The sequence below is a fragment of the Chinchilla lanigera genome, unplaced genomic scaffold (assembly GCF_000276665.1).
Source record: "Chinchilla lanigera isolate Chin_1 unplaced genomic scaffold, ChiLan1.0 scaffold00027, whole genome shotgun sequence".
Lineage (NCBI taxonomy): Eukaryota > Metazoa > Chordata > Mammalia > Rodentia > Chinchillidae > Chinchilla > Chinchilla lanigera.
Window position 1 is genome coordinate 17,521,806 of NW_004955428.1, and position 21,355 is coordinate 17,543,160.

General features: G+C 39.1%; 1 protein-coding gene across 2 annotated transcripts in view; it reads right to left on the bottom strand.

The window, feature by feature from the left end:
• Positions 1-3,582: 3,582 nt before the first annotated feature.
• Spata5 (spermatogenesis associated 5) overlaps positions 3,583-21,355 on the bottom strand; it is a 298,091-nt gene continuing 280,318 nt past the window's right edge. For both annotated transcript variants that reach the window (XM_005386755.2, XM_005386754.2), the window contains exon 16: positions 3,583-4,406. In XM_005386755.2, the coding sequence (XP_005386812.1) occupies positions 4,230-4,406 (177 nt within the window). In that variant the 3' untranslated portion in view covers positions 3,583-4,229. The remainder of the gene's footprint in view (positions 4,407-21,355) is intronic.

Below are 21,355 nucleotides of genomic sequence, written 5' to 3' on the forward strand. Positions count from 1 at the left end.
ATAGGCTACTGGCGTATATTCGATAAAGACATTAGGTAAAAAGTCTACCCATGCATACAACTATTTCAAGGAAATCCCAAAGAAGGAAAGCTAGTAAGTTGCAAGCATTAGCTTTCTATGTGGGCTACATTTGGAAACCCGTGTGTGCAATTTCAAAGGTTGTTCTGGTCTTTGGACAGACTCAGGAAAACATGATAAAATAAGATGCTAATAACTTTACTTTCAGAAATTTAAGTGACAAGAGACCATGGAAATCATTTTATCTTTATAGTAACTTTTTTTGGTAGCCTTCTCCTGATTAAGATAAATGTATACTCAAATTTGGCTCTTCTATGAATTAAAAAATTTTTCTTTTAAAAATGCAAACTCTGTCATTATTTTTTAAGACTCTATTTCATACATTAGAAATAAGACAGAGCTAAAGTTAGAGCAATTTCTTGGCCATGAGGAAATAAAAGTTAAAGCCATTCTCCTAAATGTAGAAGAAAAACAAGTAACTACTCAAACTAAGTTCTCCTGGAACAATGAAAATGTGTGTCGATGTCAATATCCCAGAAACTCCAAAAGCATCTGGGTCAAAGGCATACTTCTGACCAAACAGATGCCAAAACGTAAACTGTGTTCTTAAAACAGGAAGCTGGTTTTCTTTCCTTGACGAACTTAAAATTTCCATGACCTAGGATGATGTACTCTATCACAAACAAACCCAAGGAACAGGACCATGAATAAAAGCCTCACGGAGATGAAGTTGGGGTAGTTACCAGTGACACCTGACCCGGGCTTTTGTGTGCCTCAGACTGTTAACTGTGCCGTTGTAAAGAGTATATGCTTTAAACAGAGCAATAACACACTATCTGGAGATAGAAAATTAACTTGTTTATAAATGGCTTATAGAAGGATATAGTGCTCAGTGCTGTAAAATCTTTTTAAACTCCTTAAATTTTCAACTTACTTCCATGGCCAGTGCCATAGATTCAGATGAACCTGCAGGGTTTGGTGTCTCCAATGCGACAAGATAGGACTCACGTACTTTTACCAACAAACTTTTCGTTTGCTGGGTCCAAAAGCCTCATCACTTATTCGCCTCCTTGCATTTTACCCCATTCTACTTGGTTCTGATTTTTCAAACACAGAGTGCCAGCCCTGTGAACTGCATTGGACGTCCAATAGAATTGACTGAGTGATACTATGATGTTGGTTTAAAGCCTATTTTTAAAAATAAAGTAAAAAAAATTTTAAAAAACATGGGAGTCAGGTTGGTGATGCACACCTGTAGTCCCAGCACTCGAAGGCTGAGGCAGGTGGATTGCTGCGAGTTTGAGGCCAGCCTGGGCTACACAGTGAGTTCAAGACCAGCCTGGGACTGGGGATATAGCCCAGTGGCACAGCGCCTGCCTGGCAAGTGTAAGGTCATGAGTTCGATTCCTGGTACCAGAAAAAAAAACCAACAAAACAAAACAGAAAGACCAGCCTGAACTGCATTGTGAGAGCCTGTCTCAAAAGGACAAAAAGAAAAAAAAAAAAATCATGGGATAGTCAGGCATATTAAAAGTGCAGACTATTATAATCACGCAGTTTAAGATACGAAACATTTACTGATACAACTGGAATATTACAACTTTAAGGAAACACCTCAATATTTAGTGTTTTCCATTTCCATTTAGTCTTCTACTATACATTCCTTTTGCAACATGTATTATTTTCTGATTTAAACCTTAAATTTAATAAGTAGTATTCTAAAATGTTCCCTTTGAATCAACTTTTTCATTCTCGTTTTAATGTATATCTCTATTTCTAATTGCTGTAACTGTATTCCATTGTGACTATTACTATGAACTCATTAAGCCCAGTCTCTTAGTGATGAATATTTAGATTGTTTCTAGTCTTTTACTAGTTACAATGGTAATAGGAACTTTCTTATTCATTACCTCATTGTAGACATGTGAGACTTGCTCTGGGACACACACCTAGGAGAAATGTTGGATAACATTACTAGATATACTAGTTGCTTTCTAAAGCAGTTGTACTAATTTTTGCTCCCTCCAGTAGAGTATGAGGCTCTGCATCTTTTGGGAGTACAAGCTCTTTGTAAGCAGGGGGCTAACTGATGGAATCCTCTGACAACTGGGTGAGGATATAATTCTCTTCACTAGGGCAACTGCTAGTCATCCCAAGGACATTTCTAACTTGAATCCATGTTTTCAGGTTTATTTTTAGGTTTTGGTGTTCTGGAAAATTGAAGGTACTGTGAATTCAGACCCTGAAGGCATGGCTAAGTAGCCCATCGTCAGAATTTTCAGAGTTTTTTTTTTTTTTTTTTAAGTTCAAAGCACAGGCCAAGTCAATTCTTTGTGGTCTCTCCCATAGAGAAAGTATTTCTCCTCTAGTCTATCCTTACACTGAGAATTAGGCATTACATGTGAGGCTCAGTTATCAGCTCCTGTGTCCTACGGGCTGAATCTCGGTGTGGCCATTCACGTCTAACTCCATCACCACCCTTGCTGACTGAGACTGTGCACCTTCCTCCCCGCCACACAGGCCCTAGTGCCGGAGCTTCAGCACCAGGTCAAGCTTACTGTTCTGGATTTTATTTACTGCGAATGGAATTTTTCTTATTGTCTTGTTTCAACCGTGGGGACAAACTTCTCTCTTATTTTCTTGTGTTCTCAGCCATGCAGTTAATAGAGAAGAAGTTAATAAAAAAGAACTTTCTTTTATAAATAATAACAAAAGGGGGGCTGGGGATTTAGCTCAGTGGCACAGCACCTGCCTGGCAAGCATAGGGTTATGAGTTTGATTCCTGCTACTGGAAAAAAACCAAAACAAACAAAGAAACAAAAATAACATAAAGGAAAATGGAAAGTACAAAAGAAATCTGAGTTTCTATTTATTTCAACGTGTCAGCCTAGTTTTCTACATTAGCAGTGACCAACAGAACTTTCTAAATAAAGAAAATATTCTACAGTCAATTCCGTGCAGTCTAGTACTTAGCATACACAGCATGTTTGAAATGTGGCTAACACCTCTGATAAACTACACATTAATATACCATTTAAATTAAATTCCAATAGCCACATGCAAGTATTCACTGTCATACCTGAGCACACAGCTTCGAACAGTGGCATTCTTTGTTCCTTGGGTGGTTTATGTACTGGTAAACTGAGACTGTATTGCAAATCTATTTCTGACAGTCACAGGTAAAGCAGTTGAGATGTGACTTCAGAATATCTTCCGACACAAAATTCTGTAATTTGTTATTGTGATAATAAGGTATGTCCTGCCTGACTTGTCTTTCTTTGAATTTTCAAATACCTGTAGTGACTAACTTTACATGCACATCCTTTCCATTGCCAGTTGCCTATCTGCATGTCAGGGAATCACCTTGCGAAAGCTTTTTCAAGGGCATGGAGTACTAAAGTGCTATGAAACCCTAAGGATATATAACTAGAAGCATACATATACACAAATTTAGAATGCAGTGTACACAGTATATGATTAAGAGAATAATTTTTAGTTTTTAGGCTTATTTTTAAACTGAAAATTTATTGGTAACTCAAAAACACATACAAGTTAGAACAGGAATACTTTTTTATGTTTTATTTATAGCATGTTAGGGAAAAAAACCAAACCTGTTTCTCTAGCTTACACTGGTCTTACATTTACAAACTTTTAAACATTCCAAGGGCTTATATTATATGAAATAACTCAATACATTTTTTTGCCATAAATGAGTGGTGAATTATAACGAAACAAATGTACATTCGTTAATAAGGCCAAATGAACCTGTGGGTGTATTTGGCCAGTTTATTGCCTGGCCTTCAAAATTAAAGATTTGTGAGTATTTTTCACAATGTATTTATCCACATACATTTTCTACTTTGTTGTACAAGATTGATGCAAAGATTTGGCTCTTAGGAAGGCAATGAAAGGAATTCTAGACTAAGAAAATCATTTCAAGAGATGAATGGATAAGATAAAAAAAATGAAAAGCCTAAACGTTTGCTTTTTAAAACTCAGCACACATTTCCAGATAGAACTGACTTAAACTCAGAAATAGTTGCGCCGTACCCATATGATTCAAAACGTCTATTACGTTGAAGCTGCTCAATTCCAGTGAAAATATTTCAGATGCTTTACCTCATATATTTTTAACATTCTGAAGGAAAATTTTTAAAAGGAAACAAATTTGCTCTAGAAAGGGTTGTAGTACAATGAACATAAATATTTTCTCAGAGAGTATGCAGCCCACTCTTCTCCTGATAATCTTCATAAAAACGTCTCAGTGACTCAGGAATTCTAGGTGTCACAATCCTCAGAGCTTGAGTAAAATGTTTCTTCATAATGCAGATGGCTTTAATGTTTTCTTCCAGGGCTAGAAGAGCTGCCTCTCTGCAGACAGCTACAATCTGGAATTGAAAGATAAATAAATACAACAATCAATGTTCTTTCCAGAAATGTAACAGTCCAGATATTCATTCAAGGCAACTTAGACCATAAGCTTACTGCTAAAATTTATCTGCAGGAATTACTCCATTTAAGTTTTCAAAAAGATAAAAAAGTAATCAGATATAAAGCTTTCTCTTTCCTTCCTTCCAAAAACAATTAAATACTTAGAATGAGAAGCACGAAGATACGTAAGTATGGCATTTTCTTGTAACTGAAAAGATGGAAAGATAGGCACGCACACACTCTTCATCCAGGATGGCAAGGCTGGGTGTGCACGCATGGGACAAGGGAAGGAGCCAGGGGGTAAAACGGCAGAAGAAGGGGCCCTCTGGTACAGAGTGAGGTCCTGCTCATCAGCATACCTGTCACAGCATAATTTTCACATTCCTTTCAATCTTTGATGGATTACCAACACATAAAAGTATTTCTGTGTACCTCTGGAATAAATTTTAAGTCTTGGGAATATCAGATAGGGATGTCTATGTTTATTTGGAGAACTACATTAGAATAGAAAAGTGAATTCCATTTACTCAGCAAGGAAAACTGGAAGACCTGAAAAGAATCTGGGAAAGGGACTGAACTGATGCAGAGGGAGGGAGAAAACAGCAGGCTGTAGGAAAATGGAGGAAGGAAGGTTCAAGAATCCTGAAATGTGCTTTTAAGCCCTCAGGACTTCAGACAGCGGAAGTAGGCAGATGCCAGTATCATTCTAAAGACACTGCTGTGGTAAAAGGGGCCTGTGTGGTGAAAGGAGATGCTGCTTTTTTCAGGGCAACAGGGAAAACAGTGATTGATATTGATGGCGCCCTTATATTGGTAAATGAAAGGACCAGCTGAAACATTTGTCCAGCCATTCAGCACATTTTCTCTGTTTGTTCACTTACTGAAAAGAGTTCCTCTGCTTATGCTGGGTTAATGGCTGCCAAAGCAGTTTAGTGCTTTTTAGGGGATTTAGCAGCATGTTTAGGGAGCTTTCAAAAAACATGCATACATTTAGATGGCTTTGTCAAGTTACGACAATGTAACTATCAGTTCTGGGCTTCATTAGTGAGCACTGAAGTTAACTACAGTGGTTACGCATGTCAATGCTTTTCCGAAAAACCAGACTGGCTACCAACTTGTCGAAGGGAAAAACAAAACTTCTAGGGATTAGTAAAACTACTTCATCACATGTTCTGGTGCAAAGAGTTCTTTAGAAAATGAGACTATGATAATTAATAAACACAGTAAAAGCCTGTGAAAGGCCCAGCATGGTAAACTGGCAGTGCAGTGGTTCCAGTATGTTCCAATGGGGCCTTGGAAACCTCCTCAAAGAAAGGGAAGTGGGGAGAGGCTCCAATCACCGTCCACTTACGCAGCATTTCTTCCATTTGGACGAGAATTTGGAGCAATCATCACAAGGTTAAAGAGTCTGCCGAGTCATTGGAAGCAGCAAAATGCGCTGAATTCCCTCCTGGGAGCTCCCCTCCCCAGTACAGAGAATGTGCTCCTGGTACGGCTCTCTCCTCACGTCAAGGGAGCAGAGAAGGGAGTCAATGCCATATCTTGTATACCTCCTAGCTGAGCCTTGCCTCAGACTACAGAGGCCGTATACACCAGGAACATTTACCAAGTACCTAACGTGTGCGAGACCAAGATAACTACTGTACTAGTGCATTTGCTACGGGACTGATGCTCCAGGTGTGCAGTGTAGTGGTCTTGCTGACAAGGCCTTGAATGAAGTTGGAGGCGAGATCTCCAATGGAACAGTAGCCAGCTAAGCACATGTAAAGTGGTGGTGGTGGGGAGTGAGGGGGCTGGGCTGAGCAAAGGTGACTGACGGTTACTTCAACACAGTGGCAAGTAGCATGTCACTGAATCTTAGAAGGCTGTCCCTGGAGTAAGCTCCCCCAGGTAATTCCTTTTGGCAGACCAACCTTCCTCCCTTCACATCTGCATCTACAGATTTTTCTATAAGCTGTAATTGCTTTTATGTGTTAGTTCCCAAAGGGAGCACTGGTAGTGAGACATGGTCAGGCTGGCCACTTGAAAGGTACATTCGGGGCCTCTAGTGTACCTTAACAATTAAGAGTAGTTCCTCTGCTGTATTTTTTAATGGCCTGATCATGAACAATTCCACCAAAGTTGAGAGATGGAGAAACTTGGATAGTGATTTCCTGTAAATAGTAGGAACGTCTGGGTTAGATAAGGAGGACCCGTAGGACCTCCAAGGGATAATGGACAGGGAAACTAGGGCTGAATACCAGTTTTGAAAGATATCATATGAAAGGCTCTTCCTCTGTGTGTAGGAAGAAGTACTGTTATTTGTCTTTTCTAGGGCAGTGGAAGAATTCCCTGGATGTAACACTTGCTTCCATAAACTTTACCTTGCTTTCTTTTATGTATTTTATTTACCTTGCTTTTTTTTTTTTTTTTTTGTTACCAATTAGGTAATCCTTTCTGCCACTTTTACTTTCCTATCACATTTACTTTGCAATATACACCCAGCGACAGAGAACTGCAAACAGGATGCCAAGGATGATGAGCCAGTTTCTCTTTCATCAGTTAACATGTGTGGGCTAGCAGAGGTCAAGTGGAAGATCCAGAGATGTCAAGATGCAGGGTCTGCCCTCCCACTCCCACGCACCAGCACGGACAGACACAGCTTAGTGCATGTGTGCCATGGTACTGGAGTGTCGTGGAGGGAAAAGGAAAGTGCCTTGGTATACAGAGAAGGAAGGAATTACTGCTCTCTAAAACAGATTGTGAAGGACGGAATTTGTAAACGCACAGGGAGGGAAAGGGTATTCTATGTAGAAGGAATGAAGTGAGCAAAGAAACAGCACAGTGGGGTAAAAGACAGTGTTTTGATGAATTATCCTCAGAAGCCAAAATGAAGAATTTTAAAAAATTAGTAATTCTGTTACTAAATATAACTAAAAATATCAACAATAGGAGTTTTCAAAGGCAGAGAAAGCTAGTCAATGACAGTCTTCATGAAAGCTTTAAACTACAGGTAGCTCATACACAAGTAGTTCACAGAATATAATTTCTGAAGGTTCCTTTTAGTTTTATTTTTCCCCTCATGACATGCCTTAGTAGAAATTCCAAAAAGAAAAGCATTAATCTGATTAATGGTTACTCTCTCCTAACTCAAATAAAAAGGTAAGTATGGAAATGGTTATATTTTCAGGATACCTGTTTCATGAATTTCCCCCTGCCCCCCCTCTGGGGAACCACTTACAAGATATGATACTTCCCAAAAAAAGGTCCTGCTTTCCTGCTCACTGCTGTAGCCCATGCCAGCACTTCCCTTGGGCCATGTGTTCAGGGGAAATATTCCACGAACATGTAAGTTTTGGGTAACACACTTGGCCATAGTGCACAAGAGAATTTGAAAGATTTTGCAAAGCCTAGCTATGATGCGCTGTTCAATTTTCTTTAATCCAGTGCTGTGGCCAGAAATTATCTTCAGAAAATTCATTTACTGAAACCTGATTTCCAAAGTAATGGTATTAAGATGTGAGGTCTTTGGACAGTGATTACATCACGAGAGCTCTATCCTCACAGATGGGCTTAGTGCCCTGTAAGAGGCTGGAAGAGCCTGTTTGCCCCTTCTAACATGTGCGGATGAAGTAGATGGTGTTATTTATGAGGATCAGGGCTTAGCAGGCCCTAAATTTGCTGGTGCCTTGACTGAGGACTTTGTGTACTGTTATCCTTGAAAATAGTTGCTCAGATTACAAGATGTAGGCGTGAAAAATTGATCAAACAATATAGTTTTCAATGAATAGCAATTAGTAGTATAGCTCTCAACTATCATGTGTATGTAATATATATATAGATATTTATCTATATATATATAGAGATATATATCTATATATTTTTTTCCCTTTTCCTTTTTTTTCCTCCTTTCCATATTCCAGTTTTTCTTGCCTTTTCAGTATTTTCTTCCCATTTCACAATATCTATTGTACATTTTGGGTCTTATTTACTCTTGCAGCTTCTTACACTATTGTCTAATATGATGTTTACACATGTAAGACTGACTTATTTCACTTATGAGTATGGACTCAAGTCACATCCCTTTCCCTATAAATGTCTCAAGTTTATCCTTCTTTATGGCTGAGTAATACTCCATTGTATCAAAATATCACATCTTTTTTATCCATTTCTTGGTTGATGGGCATTTGGGTTGTTTCTAAGATTTTGCTATGACAAATTATGTTGCTATAAAATGGGTGCACACATACTGCTCTGGCATGATGTTTTTTATTCTGGGAAAATACCCAGAAGGGGAATAGCTGGATTGAATGGAACCTCTAATCCTAGTTTTTTGAAGAATCTCCAGACTGATTTCCAAAGTGGTTACACCAGTCTACACTCCTATCAACAGTGGAGAAGGGTTCCTTTTCCCCAGAGCCCCTCCAGTATTTGCTGTTGGTTGATTTCTTAATGATGGCCATTCTCACTGGTGTGAGATGGAATCTTAGTGTTTTAATTTGCATCTCTCAAATGACCAACGATGTGGAGATTTTTTTCCATGCATTTATCTGCCGTTTGTATTTGTTCATGTGAGAAGTGCATATTCATCACAGGTGCCCATTTTTGGATTGGGTCTTTGAATTTGGGGGAGGTCTGATTTTTTTCAATTGTTTGTATGTTCTAGATATAAGTCCTTTGTCTGAGGCACAGTTAGCTAAAAATTTTTCCCACTCTGTGGGTTATCTTATCACTCTATTGGTGATTTATTTTGATGTAAAAAGTTTTTCTAATGGGATGAGATCTCACTTGTTGATTCTTTGAAGTATTTCCTGTGCAGTATGGGTTTTGTTCATGAAATCTCTGCCTACTCCTATGTCTTCAAGATTTCTACCTATTTTGTCTTCCAGTAGATTTATTGTTTCTGTTTTAATATTTAGATCTTTGATCGATTTTGACTTTAGTTTAGTGCATGGTGATAGACATGGGTCTAGTTTTAGTATTCAGCATATAAAGAGCCAGTTTTTCCAGCACCATTTATTAAAGATGCTATCTTTCTTCCAGTGAACATGTTTGGCCCCTTTGTCAAAGATAAGGTGGCTGAGTGTGTTTGAAGTTGTGTCTGCATCTTCTACTGTATTCCACTGACCCTCAGGTCTGTTTTTTGCCAGTGATACCTGGTGTTTCTTGCAGAACTCTTCTAGTAATGGCAGGATACCTATAAATGTTTTACTGGTAATGTTTAGCACATACTTTGGGAGATGCTAACTCATGCCAAAAAGCTTTCTCCAGGAAACATGTCTCTTGACCATTTCACATCCTTTCAAATTCTGCTCCATTCCATCCACAATAAAGAGAACATGGAAGGGTTGAGGACAGAGGCATGAAGAACAGACATATTAAGAGCCCTGGGTTCCTCATACTGTGTTACGGACACTCATACCATACTTTTCTAATGAAAATATGTACTTTAGCATAAAATGTGTCCGTTACATGTCTCAGCAGCTGCACTGGAGGGAATATGGGAAGCAATGTTTGTGTCCACCCACTTCATATGATGAATGGCAAGCTGTATACATGTGTGTCAAAGTGTCAATGGGTGAGTTTTACCCATGTTATGTGCCATGTTACATTTTTGTGTATTTATAACTTCAAAAAATGTTTTCTTTTGATTTTTCTTGTAGAATTAGCCCAATTCAGTACAGTGTCACATGCAAATCTGCTTTTACAACTTTGGGAGGTTGAAAGTGAGTCATCAGATGACTTAGGTACCAACGATGATTTGGATAAGCCAAAGAAGTTAGCAGCATATGACAGATAGGGCAGGGAAGTACAGAATGAAGATTGATTCAGATGAGGAAGAAAGCATTATTATTAATAAATATTTGACTAGTCAAAATTCTACAAAATGGTCCTGTATACCTGAACGATCCAATGTTAGAACTAGGTCAGAAAATGTTATTAGGTCCCTGCCAGGGGTGAAACCTATGGGACAGAATGCCAACACTGCCATTCAGTGTTGGAAACTGTAATGGATGATATGCTACAAGATGTTTTGAAATAAACTAATAATGAAATACAAGAAACATTCTACATTTATCAATAGTAATACTCAAAAATATATTTTTGACACCTCATTAAACTAAGGCACGACTTTTATCATTGGAATAAATAAATAGTTGGAATCTAAGGGACTTATGGAGAAGTGACAGATGTGGCATTGAGATTTTTACAAAAGTAATGACACTCAAGAGATTTGGTTTCCTTCAAAATTGCCTATATTTAGTGACAAAAAGACACCAAAAAAGAAAAAGGAAAAAAATCTGACAATTTGGCCACTACATGCTTATATGCTGAAAGCTTTGTTTCAAACTGTCAAGCAATTTATACACCACCCAAATATATGACAAATGATGAACAACTTGCGTCATTTTGTGGTTGTTGAAGCTTTTGGCAATATATGCCTAGTAAACTTTCCAAATATGGTATAAAAATATATGCTCTGGTAGATGTGAAGACATTTTACGTCTTGAACTTAGAAATTTATCCAGGAACTCAGCCACCAGGTCTTTTTTTGTGAAATAATAAACTCTATGACTTTGTGAAAAGAATTGTTACACCTACTTTAAAAAGTAACCCAAATGTCACATTCAACAACTGGTTCACTAGCTACCCATTGAGGTTACATTTGCTAAAAGGACACCAGTTGACTGGTACAAGAACTATTTGCAGGAACAAGCTGAGATTCCTGAAAAAATGCTGCAAGTTCACAATAGAGAAATGTATACTACAATATTTGGATTTCAGAAAGTCATAACATTGGCCTCCTATATGGCAAAGAGAAAGTAATATTAATACTGTCAACATTACACCATGATGATAGGATTTATAATGAGACCCAGTGTGATGATCAACAATCAGCAATCCCAGCATTTGGGAGGCTGAGGCAGAAGACCCTATGAGTTCAAGGTCAGCCTGTGCTACTCTGTAAATTCTAGGCTAGCCTTGACTAAATTAACGTGAAGAAAAACAAAGTAATATTGATACTGCCAGTGTTACACCTTGACAATAAGATTGATAGTGAGGCTGGGCATGGTGGTGCACGCCTGTAATCCCACCACTGGGGAGACTAAGGCAGGAGGATCCCGTAAAGTCAAGGCCAGCCTGTGCTGCACAATGAGTTCAAGTCTGTCCTGGCCTACACAGTGAGACCCTGTCTCAAAATAAACAAACACCGACAGTGAATCCTCAACACAAGTGAAGCCAGAGATGATCACATTTTACAACAAAATGAAAGGCAGAGTAGATGTTGTTGATGAGTTATGCAGCAACTATGATGTCAATGGAAACACAAAGTGTTGGCCAGTGGTTGTGTTTTACTTGATCCTAAACCTGTCAGGCATAACTAGTTTTATAGTTTACAGAGAAAATAACAAGCACGAAATATCACAGATATATTTCCTCAGAGGATTGGGACTGGAACTGACGAATGATCAATTACAACAGAGGGAGAACAATACATATCTGCCCAAAGAACTTTGCAAAAGAATTCTGGAGCAGACTGATGAATAGACAGGTGAAACTTCGTAAGACCGTCATAAAAACAGTAAGACCAGCAGGATGTCAAGTATATCCTACTAAAGAAGGCAGGAAAACAGAACACGTGCTATATCTGTGTATAGAACATGCTGTTGTCATGTGCGAAGACTACCTTAGGTGTGATAACTAAAGCAAAGATTTCTTCGGTAGAGTTTCATTTGTATTTTCATTGCAGTTCACCTAAAAATTTATTTCTGCTGTTATCTTTTAGGTCTTGTAAGCATGTAAACAGTTGATGTTGAAAATGTTATGCTTCTTCTACACACTCATTACATATTAAAATTTTAATATTTTATTTTCCTGTTAAGTACACAGTTTAATATAATAAAACTCATAAATTTAAAATTAATAATTCATCAACAAAATACACCTGAAAATACATGTGGGTGTTATACAGCCCTATAAAGCGCCTTTTCTATAAATCTGCCATGATGCTGGTGGGGGTAGGCTGAGGACAAAGAGAGAGAGAGAGAGAGAGAGAGAGAGAGAGAGAGAGAGAGAGAGAGAGAGAGAGCGCGAGCGCTGTGCAGGAAGAGGGAAGGTGACAGACAGGAGGACCAGCCTGTTTAATGGAGTCACAGGGCAGAAATAGTGGCAGCAGCCACAGTACTAACTAGTACTCTTGACACATAAACGAGTCAATGGATGTTGACCTGAGCTGACTAGTTTTCTTCCCTAGTTGGTCAGTATTATGTAAGTACTCTTACATTTCATAAGATCTAGACCTTGTCTTATACTAAAGTTCTCATAAGGAAGGTAAAGTAAATAACAAAAATCACCAAATAACAAAATTGTTTAATATACTTTCTTTCTGTGGAAGTCATATAAATTAGAAATTCTACCAAGAATGCAACTATGCCTGTGCTGTTTTTCAACTGCACTCTTTCAGGTATTAAAATATGTTATAAAGAGGGGTTGGGGTGTCTCTCAGTGGCAGCAGCTCAATGGTAGAGTGCTTGCCTAATATGCATCAAAGCCCTGGGTTCAATCTCCAGCACGGAAGGAGGAAGAGGATTGTTAGAAAGGGACAGGAGCTGAGCCAGCCGTGGTGGCGCAAGCCTGTAATGCCAGCACTCAGGAGGCTGAGGCAGGAGGACTGCCATCAGTTCAGGGCCAGCCTGGGCTACACAGTGAGTTCAAAGCCAGCCTAAACTACATAGCGAGACCCTGTCTCAAAACAAAAAACAAAACGAAACAAAGAAAGGGATAGGAGCTTCTTTGCTTTGTTATGAAAAACAACAACAACAGACTGCTTTGTAATTGAGAAAGAGTCCAGAAAGTTTACAAATAATGCAGTAACACACACACACACACACGTTTGCAAAACTGAAATGGAAGCTTTGCTATGAAAGATAACTGAGATTAATTAATTGTGCAATAAGCTTTGGAAAGTAGGGTCTTTTCAGACAAATTTGCCAACATATTTTTTAATGTGGGAATGAGCATTACACAAAATGAGAACAAAGGCCTTCAATTTAAATAGGACTTTCTAATTACTATCTATGTAGTTTGTAAAAGACCCTGAAGAGGGGTGTGTGTGTGTGTGTGTGTGTGTGTGTGTGTGTGTGCGTGTGCGCGTGCGTGTGCGTGAGTTTGTGTATGGCTTCATCAACTGACTTGTATTTACAGAGAGCACAGGGACCACAAACTCTATCATGCTGCTGGCATCACCTCCTAAACCAGGTGGTCTCTGGGACCGTTTCAGGGATGAGGGAATTGAGCTGACTTTTTTTCTCATGAGGCCACAGAACTTTGCTGAGAATATGTGCAGATGAATAGACAAATTTGAATCACAGACTGTCTGGAATGTTAAACTAACCCGTTTAGAAAGAAAAGCCTTGGCCACTTGAGCTCTTTAACTTCTTTGGCAAAAAGGATTTTGGAAGCCTCCCCTTAATCCCTTCACCATCTTGTCTTTCCCCCATAGGCTACCCACTAGTTCATTTAAATGAGTTATTAGACAACTACCAGCAAGGTTGCTTTTGTCATTAGGCTGCAAAAGTAAAAACGCTTTGGCTGGTCCTATAAAGCTGAGTGTATATTCCTATTCTGTTTTGACTGATGAACTGATACACGAGCTTTTCGAACATATATGTGCCATGTTGTGAAGGGAAAACATTATCTGGAGATGAGAAAATGAGACAGAAACAAGGAGAATGGTCTTAAGTTCTCATTGTGAGAGCTAGACAGATGATAAGATTGGTCTTTGTTTCAGTGTCCATGACACCAATTTATTTGGTGCCAAATCCTCTTTCCATTTGCTTAACAGTCATAATAGACCCTACTATCAGATATCTGAGAAAAACAGAAAACACACAGGAACTTTTTAAGGAAGAGGAAAATTTGAGATGAATTTCTGAAAGGTAGGAAAAATTTTCAGTGAAAATGTTTAGAATCTTCAAAACAAAACCTCTAAATAAAATAGCACATAATTATTTTCAAATGCAGGAAAAAAGTAGCTCAGCAATGGAAACAAAGGGACATGTGAGTATGCATTTGCATGCTACACTTGCCCTCTGAAAAAGCAGTGCTTTTAGAACAATATAGCAGTAACTGGATTACGTGAGACAACTCCACTTGTGAGCTGTGTAGGGAAGCAATTCCCCAGGATGAGAAGGCTCTTGACCATTGAACCTTGGGAAATCTAATTACTTCACTTTTAAATGAAAAAGGGCAAAAGAGGCAATTGTGCAGAATTCTGAATGCCATGAAGAATAAGAACAATGTCTTACTTCACTGTGGAAAAAAATGAAACCTCTTATACATCGTCTACAGTTCTTTTCCTCAATCCACCGGACAAGAAGAGTTTGAACAGGTGGCTCAACTTAGCAAGACAGAAGCAGGCATATAGCAAAAATTAAAACCAACATGGTTTCTAAGCAGGCAGCAATAATTTTTAAAAATGATGTGATAAAGAGTAACAGTCAAAGTGAAGACTATTTACCAAAAATGAATCAACAGGAAGGAAACCCTGAAAATGTCAGGCATTATCCTGGGTATTTGTCCCCACTGTGCTGTAACTCTTCCCTCACCCTTTTCAGTTTCGTAGTGGTATGTACTTCTTTCCCTTCTATTGCACTGAGAGATTAGGAAGCCAACAGTAAATTTAAGCACAATTACTTCTACTTCCTGGTAAGGCCTGAGTATCTTCTGGACTTCCTTGGTATTGGCTACAAAGAAATTATAGGGACAACAGGAAAACATACCCACGTGGCATGCAACATTGGAAAGAAAGGATGCTGAAAGACGTAGGCCTGTACAGTAGGGAAGTGAGAGCCACTCCCTTCCCAATGGGTGCTGAAATTCTAAGCTGACCTTCAGCAATAAACTCCTAAGTACTTTAGAGATTATCAGCATTCTCAAAGAAAGGTGGAAAAGTAACAAAATGGAAGGCTCACAAAGAACTGAAGTTCTCCTTGGTTTTTTCCCCCAAGAGACAGGAAGCACTCAGATCTGTGGAGAACATGAAGTAGAAATTTACAATGTGCAAAAAGAAGCTTTTTTTTTGATAGGGTGACTTTATAAAGCTGAAAAATAGCTCGTGGTAGCTAAATTCATACACCTAGTTTAACCAGCACATGACAAAGCTGCTTAAACATTCATAGAAAAACTACAACTGCACCCTTGAGGTTGTAATTGTGGAGCACAAGGATACAGCCACACAACGATTTTTTGCATGAGTAGGTGAGCTGCACAGAGCATCAAGAGAAAGTGAGAGGGAGGAGTGGCCCCTTGTGCTTTCTCCCGCAGCTGCACATGAATCCACACGCTGGCAGAGATGCTGTCTCCGGGCTGCTCCTGCTGTTTGGCACGAAGAAAGCCGAGTCCTAATCTCAGCTTCTTTGTGTTTCAAGTGTACTAAATAGCTTTAAAGAATCCACCAAAAGAAATGCACTGCATTGCTTAGAAAAAGTCTTAGGTATTTTCAAGAAAGTGGTTTTGTTAAAAGCATCTTCTGTCTGGAACACCTGTGACCTGTTGAGCCTAATTGGGCTGCAGCTGGCGCTGATTGTGGTGCAGCCACTGGAGGGCCTGGCGCTGACATTGTATTTGCCTGGCTCGCCCACCCCCTCGCTTTTCTTTTCACTTTCACAGCCCTGAGACCTCCTTCCCCTGTGTGTCTGAGGGATTAGGAACCCAGTAGAGAGTGGTGTCCTGCTGTTCCCAAACAGCATGCACTGGAGGTGCTTCAAGGAGGAGGCTACCTGGGAGATTATGCGCTCATGTGGATGCGGAGGGAGGGCCCATTCTCCCAGACCCATTGAGACGTGCTAAAAGGTGGCTGAATGGCCAGGCATGAAAGACGTGAGTGAAGGGAGCGCAGCAGGCTCCTGGGCGCAGAGCAGCAGATGGGTCAGACTGTCACAGGCACAAACAAGGAAGGGTGCCCCAAACTGCCAAGAAAGCAGCTCAGAGACTGAAACAGCATTGGACAGGGGAATTCAGAGAAGCAAGTAGCACTTGTATTTCAAGTCCTTTAAAATGCCACTTCACTGAAAAACTGTTAAGTGGTAAGAAGTGAGAATTTCGGAGAACAGATTTCAGATTTAAGGAATTACCTAACTACTGTTCTTGGGTTAAATTCCCTTGCAAGATAAGCTCCATAATAATCCATCTGGGCTTATGTTAAAGTCATACAATCTAAAATGCCATACACAGTACTGAGTCAAAAGAAAATAAAAAATTTCTGCAAAGCCACTAGCTTAACACAGAAAAGAAGAAAAACATTTAGCTGCTTAATCTTGCACTTGGTATATAACTTTTCATTATTATTTGCATGCAGAAGTCTGTGACAGTTTTTGCTTTTTAAAAATTTATATATGAATTGGTTATTCTGTAGAACTTTCAGACTGGAAAGATCTTAAGTATTTATTTAATTGTAGTATATCATTTTTATAACCATTTGCACCTGTTGGAATTTTAAATGTTTCTAACTTTAACTGAATCATAACAAGATTAAAAATATTTTTAGTTTTGAAAAGAACACACCAACTTGTATCTGGAAATGGAGAAATTAGGAACCATTCTGACTGGAGCCTCTTTTTCATTTATTCATTCAAGAAATCTTTATTGACCACTGACAAGGCGCAGGTACTGGGGAATACAGCAGAGACAAAGGAGTCCAACTTTCGATGAAAGGTGTGTGAAGTATGGGCTTATCCACTTATTTTTCAAGGTCTGGGTACATCTTTCCATTGGGAGACATGATCAGAGGAAACCTCACTCTTCCCCATGCCTTCTGGTTTTTAAGAACACTTGGTTTATAGTGTAACAGCTGCCTATGCACTGCTCTGTCATATCACAACTGTCCAGATACAGTGTCACTTGTGCTACTGTCTCTCTCCTCACTAAACCTGAGGCTCCACGAAGGACCTGAAAGCACTGACCCTGCTCTGTTTCCCAGCCACACTAGGTTAGCACAGCAGGCCTCCTGCTGAGGTAACCTCTGATGAATAGTGATCTAAACTAGGTGGGTTTCTTTTGGAGACAGGGTCTCACTATGTAGTAAAGGCTGGCCTCAAACTCATGGTGATCCTCCTGCCTCAGCCTCCCGAGTGCTGGGATTACAGGTGTGCACCACCACGCCTGGCTATAAACTACTTTTTGCCTTTTAAACACCAATTCTTTCCCAGAACAAATGCAGCCAAGATAACTGCCTACTAAGGATTAAAGAGGCAAAAATGTCTTGGGCAAAATGCGCACCATCCCATGCTGAGGTGTGTGGGCCTTGTTCGCCTAATGACCAAGCTATGGCTGGAAAGCTAGGAGACCACAGAAGACGCACCAAACTTTGAGTAAAATCACTCAAAGAATAGGGGAGCTCAAGGCAGAGAGGAGAGGAAGATGGGAATATCTTCCCCGGATATGGAGGGTCTGATCTTCCCTGCCAGGGTTAAAGGAGCTGAAGGGGCAGAGGCTGGGGGTGGTATGGGGATTAGGCAAGTATGTTTAAAGTAGGTTTAATACATGTATGTCTCCTCATCTATCAGTTATATTCTGCCAGTCCCCACATCTTGTGCTACTGACACACATGTAAAGCTATCTCCCTTAATACTCCACACTCAGGGATGCCCTAGGCAGTCCAGCTTGAGATTCTGGTCTCTAAATACTTGTTGAATGGAATCTTTGGCAGTTAGAGCCTTTTGTAGCTTTACCTCTAGTCTTAATTTGCAGTGAGCTTTTGTTCCCTTCCCATTTTCCAATCAGCTGCAGGCTGGCCTAGGTTAATCAGCAGATTTGCTTGGCATCCTTAAAATCATTTTAAGAAGTACTGTCTTGGTTACTTTTCTCTCGTTGCTGAGACAAAATACCCAACGCCCAAAATGAAGGAAGGAAAGGTTTATGTAGCTTACAGTTTGTGGAGGTTTCAGTCCATACTTGGTTGGCTCCCAGGCAGAAGATAGCAAAGCAACAAGAGCAAAGAGGAACGGCAGCCGAACAGCAAACAGCCAGAGCAAACCGGAGGAATGGCTGCAAGCAACTTCTTTCCCTGCCTTACTTTGTAAACAGGCTACCCCCACCTAAGGGGCGTGTAGCTCTCACATAATCTCCATGCCCTCCTCTTCCACAGGCTCAGGATGTATACAAAGTAAGCATTCTGGCTTCCTGCTGAGTCACTTAGCCAAACCTCTAGACTCCCCAAGTGGACACAATGTATCAACCATAACAAGTATGATATAATATTAATGGCAATTTGTGTTGAACAGAATAAAAATGACTTGATAATCCATAGCTAGCTAAGGGGTATCTGAAGGTAGGTCTGCTGAACAAATAGTAAGTATATCATTAGCACATATGAAGAAGTGAGACGATAATACGGTTATCATATTTCATGGATGTCATTCTCATGACAGTAGCAGTCTTTCTGAAGGAAAGGACAGTCACCTTCCCAGCATACAAATAAATAAAAGTTTAAATTAAGTGAAGCACAGCATGACCATCAAATAAGACATTCAGAAAAAACTCAAGATATATTCCCAGACAGATTCTTTACTTTTTGCATTTTTGAGGTGGTTTTCTCTGACTGTTAATACTTATGTTGTTTGTAAGACATTTATTTAGAAGCACACATTACATTATTTTGTTTTAAATTTTAGTAATAATAAGGTATCATTGTCTTTTTGAGACAGTCTTGCTATGTAGCCCAGGTAGGCCTTGAATTTGTGATCCTCCTGCCTCAGCGGCCAGAGTGCTAGGATTATAGGAGCACATCACCACACCTGATTTCACTGTCTTCTTTGTTAAATGAAATGGCCATTTTTTTCACCAGTTTTGTATATTTTATTGGTGATGTAGTTAAAAATTCTTGACCTAAGGTCCATGGATATCTAGATGCATGTAAGTATAACTGAAACCTATGAAAGTACATTTATTTATTTTAGAGAGAGTTCAAAGGCTTCATCAGTCTAAAAAAGACTCACAACCCAAAAAGAGTTAAGAATCACTGCACTACAATAACCATATTTCAAACTTTCTTGTACCCTATGAATGCTTAATACTACCTATTTTCCCCTTTCCAGAGCCCTTTTGCCAGAACACAATTTGTTTGTTATTATAATACCTGGGGAGTACAAAATGCCTAGAAAATGAAGTTGGTCATAATTGAGGCAAGTAGTTTTTGCTTCCTTAAGACATTCCTCTTGTACCCTAGAAAATTTCAACACTTTCCCAGAATATAACTGATGGCAAATTATTTAGCTCTTTATTGGCATGTAGAGGAACCTAAAGAATAGCATCTTATTTCATCTATTAAAATTTTTAAAAAGCTAAAGCACTAAGGTATTAAGACTAAATTTAAGCATACTAGTGAAGGAATACAAAACCCAGGTCCCCAAGATAAGATGAGAATTTATAAGTGGCAGATATTGACTATGTGTAGCTTGAGTTAAAGCCATGAGTGAATTTTAAGTGCATGCAGGTTTTTGAGGTTTGGTAATAACACTCCACATGGGGATCTGGAAACTTTAGAGAGTCATTTCCTGATCTGCAGAATTATATGTGTTGTTGTCTTATGAGGAATGAGATTACAACTTTGAACACTATTTTCTGCATGTCTATTAAAAAGGAAAAATGGAAAAAGGAAATCTCTGATTAGAAAGCTAATTATGAGAGCCAGCTCTTTTAACAATATAAAAATGTTACATGATGTTTAGTGAAATAAATCAGATACACAAGTTTAAATATTGCACAACTTCTCTTATATGAAAAACCCAAAGTATAAATAATTTAAAGAGCAAAAGGGAAGATGGACAATAGGAAAGGAGATCGATCTTTTGTAAATGGGAAATGGAAGTGGAGATGGAAGGAGGGGAAACAAAAGGGAAGGAAAGGGGAAGGGAAATAAAAAGAATTAAAATGTGTTATGTACATGTATCTACTCCCCGTAATGATTGTAAGCATTATATACTACAAACACGAACTACTACTACTACTACTACTGTTATAGGCATTATAACAGTAATGAAACATTAGAAATATTATAGGCAGCCAGACAGGGCCAGGCCCTCGAAGGAAACAGTGCAGAAGATGAGATACCTTGCAGCTGTGGGGGAGACAGACACCTCCAGCTGTGGACAAAAGATTAAACAGATATGCCCATATACTTCCCTAGGGATGCACCTCAGGGATTGACATTCTAAATAGGTAGAAATCACCTTGAAAAAGCCAGAAAGAGTCATTAACCCAACCCCCTACAGGAAAAGCCCCTGTTTTGTATGCATGCCCATTTGCTTCCTGACTTGCTTCCCTATTTGATCCCAATTTAATCAATTTTACCTGAACAATTATGCTTGTAATCTTATTGGCTGGCCATAGTTTTGTCCCATCTCATGCCCACCTAGCGAGTTCCCATGTTTTCCACCTTGGTCCTGCCTCACCTTGTGGTTTTGCCTTATAAGTCTCTAGAAAAGACAGGTTCCTGGGCAACCCATTTGGGCCCCCCTTCTGTCCCTCTCGGACAGAAGCTTTCTTTCCCTTAGTAAATACATTCTGCTCTGAACCTCTGTTGTTTCTAAAATTCATTCTTTGATTTTAGAAAACATGAACTTGTCCCAGATACCTTTCAGGTTGGGAGTCTTTCCCCCTATATTACTACCAAAAAAAACCCCACCACCACCAACAAAAAAAAACTTGTAAAAGCCACGTAAGACATTTCTATTACAGTTAATCTTTGCCTAGGCTAAAGTGGAGAATGAAAATCACTCAAGTTAGAAGACTTTAATCAAAATACTCATTTATTCTTTCTTTCAATCATTAAGCCTATTACTTACGCATTAAGTGCATTACTTAAATGTAAACATTCATTTTTACCTACTTTTACTCAAACTTTTTGTTAGGATGGTCATGAAAT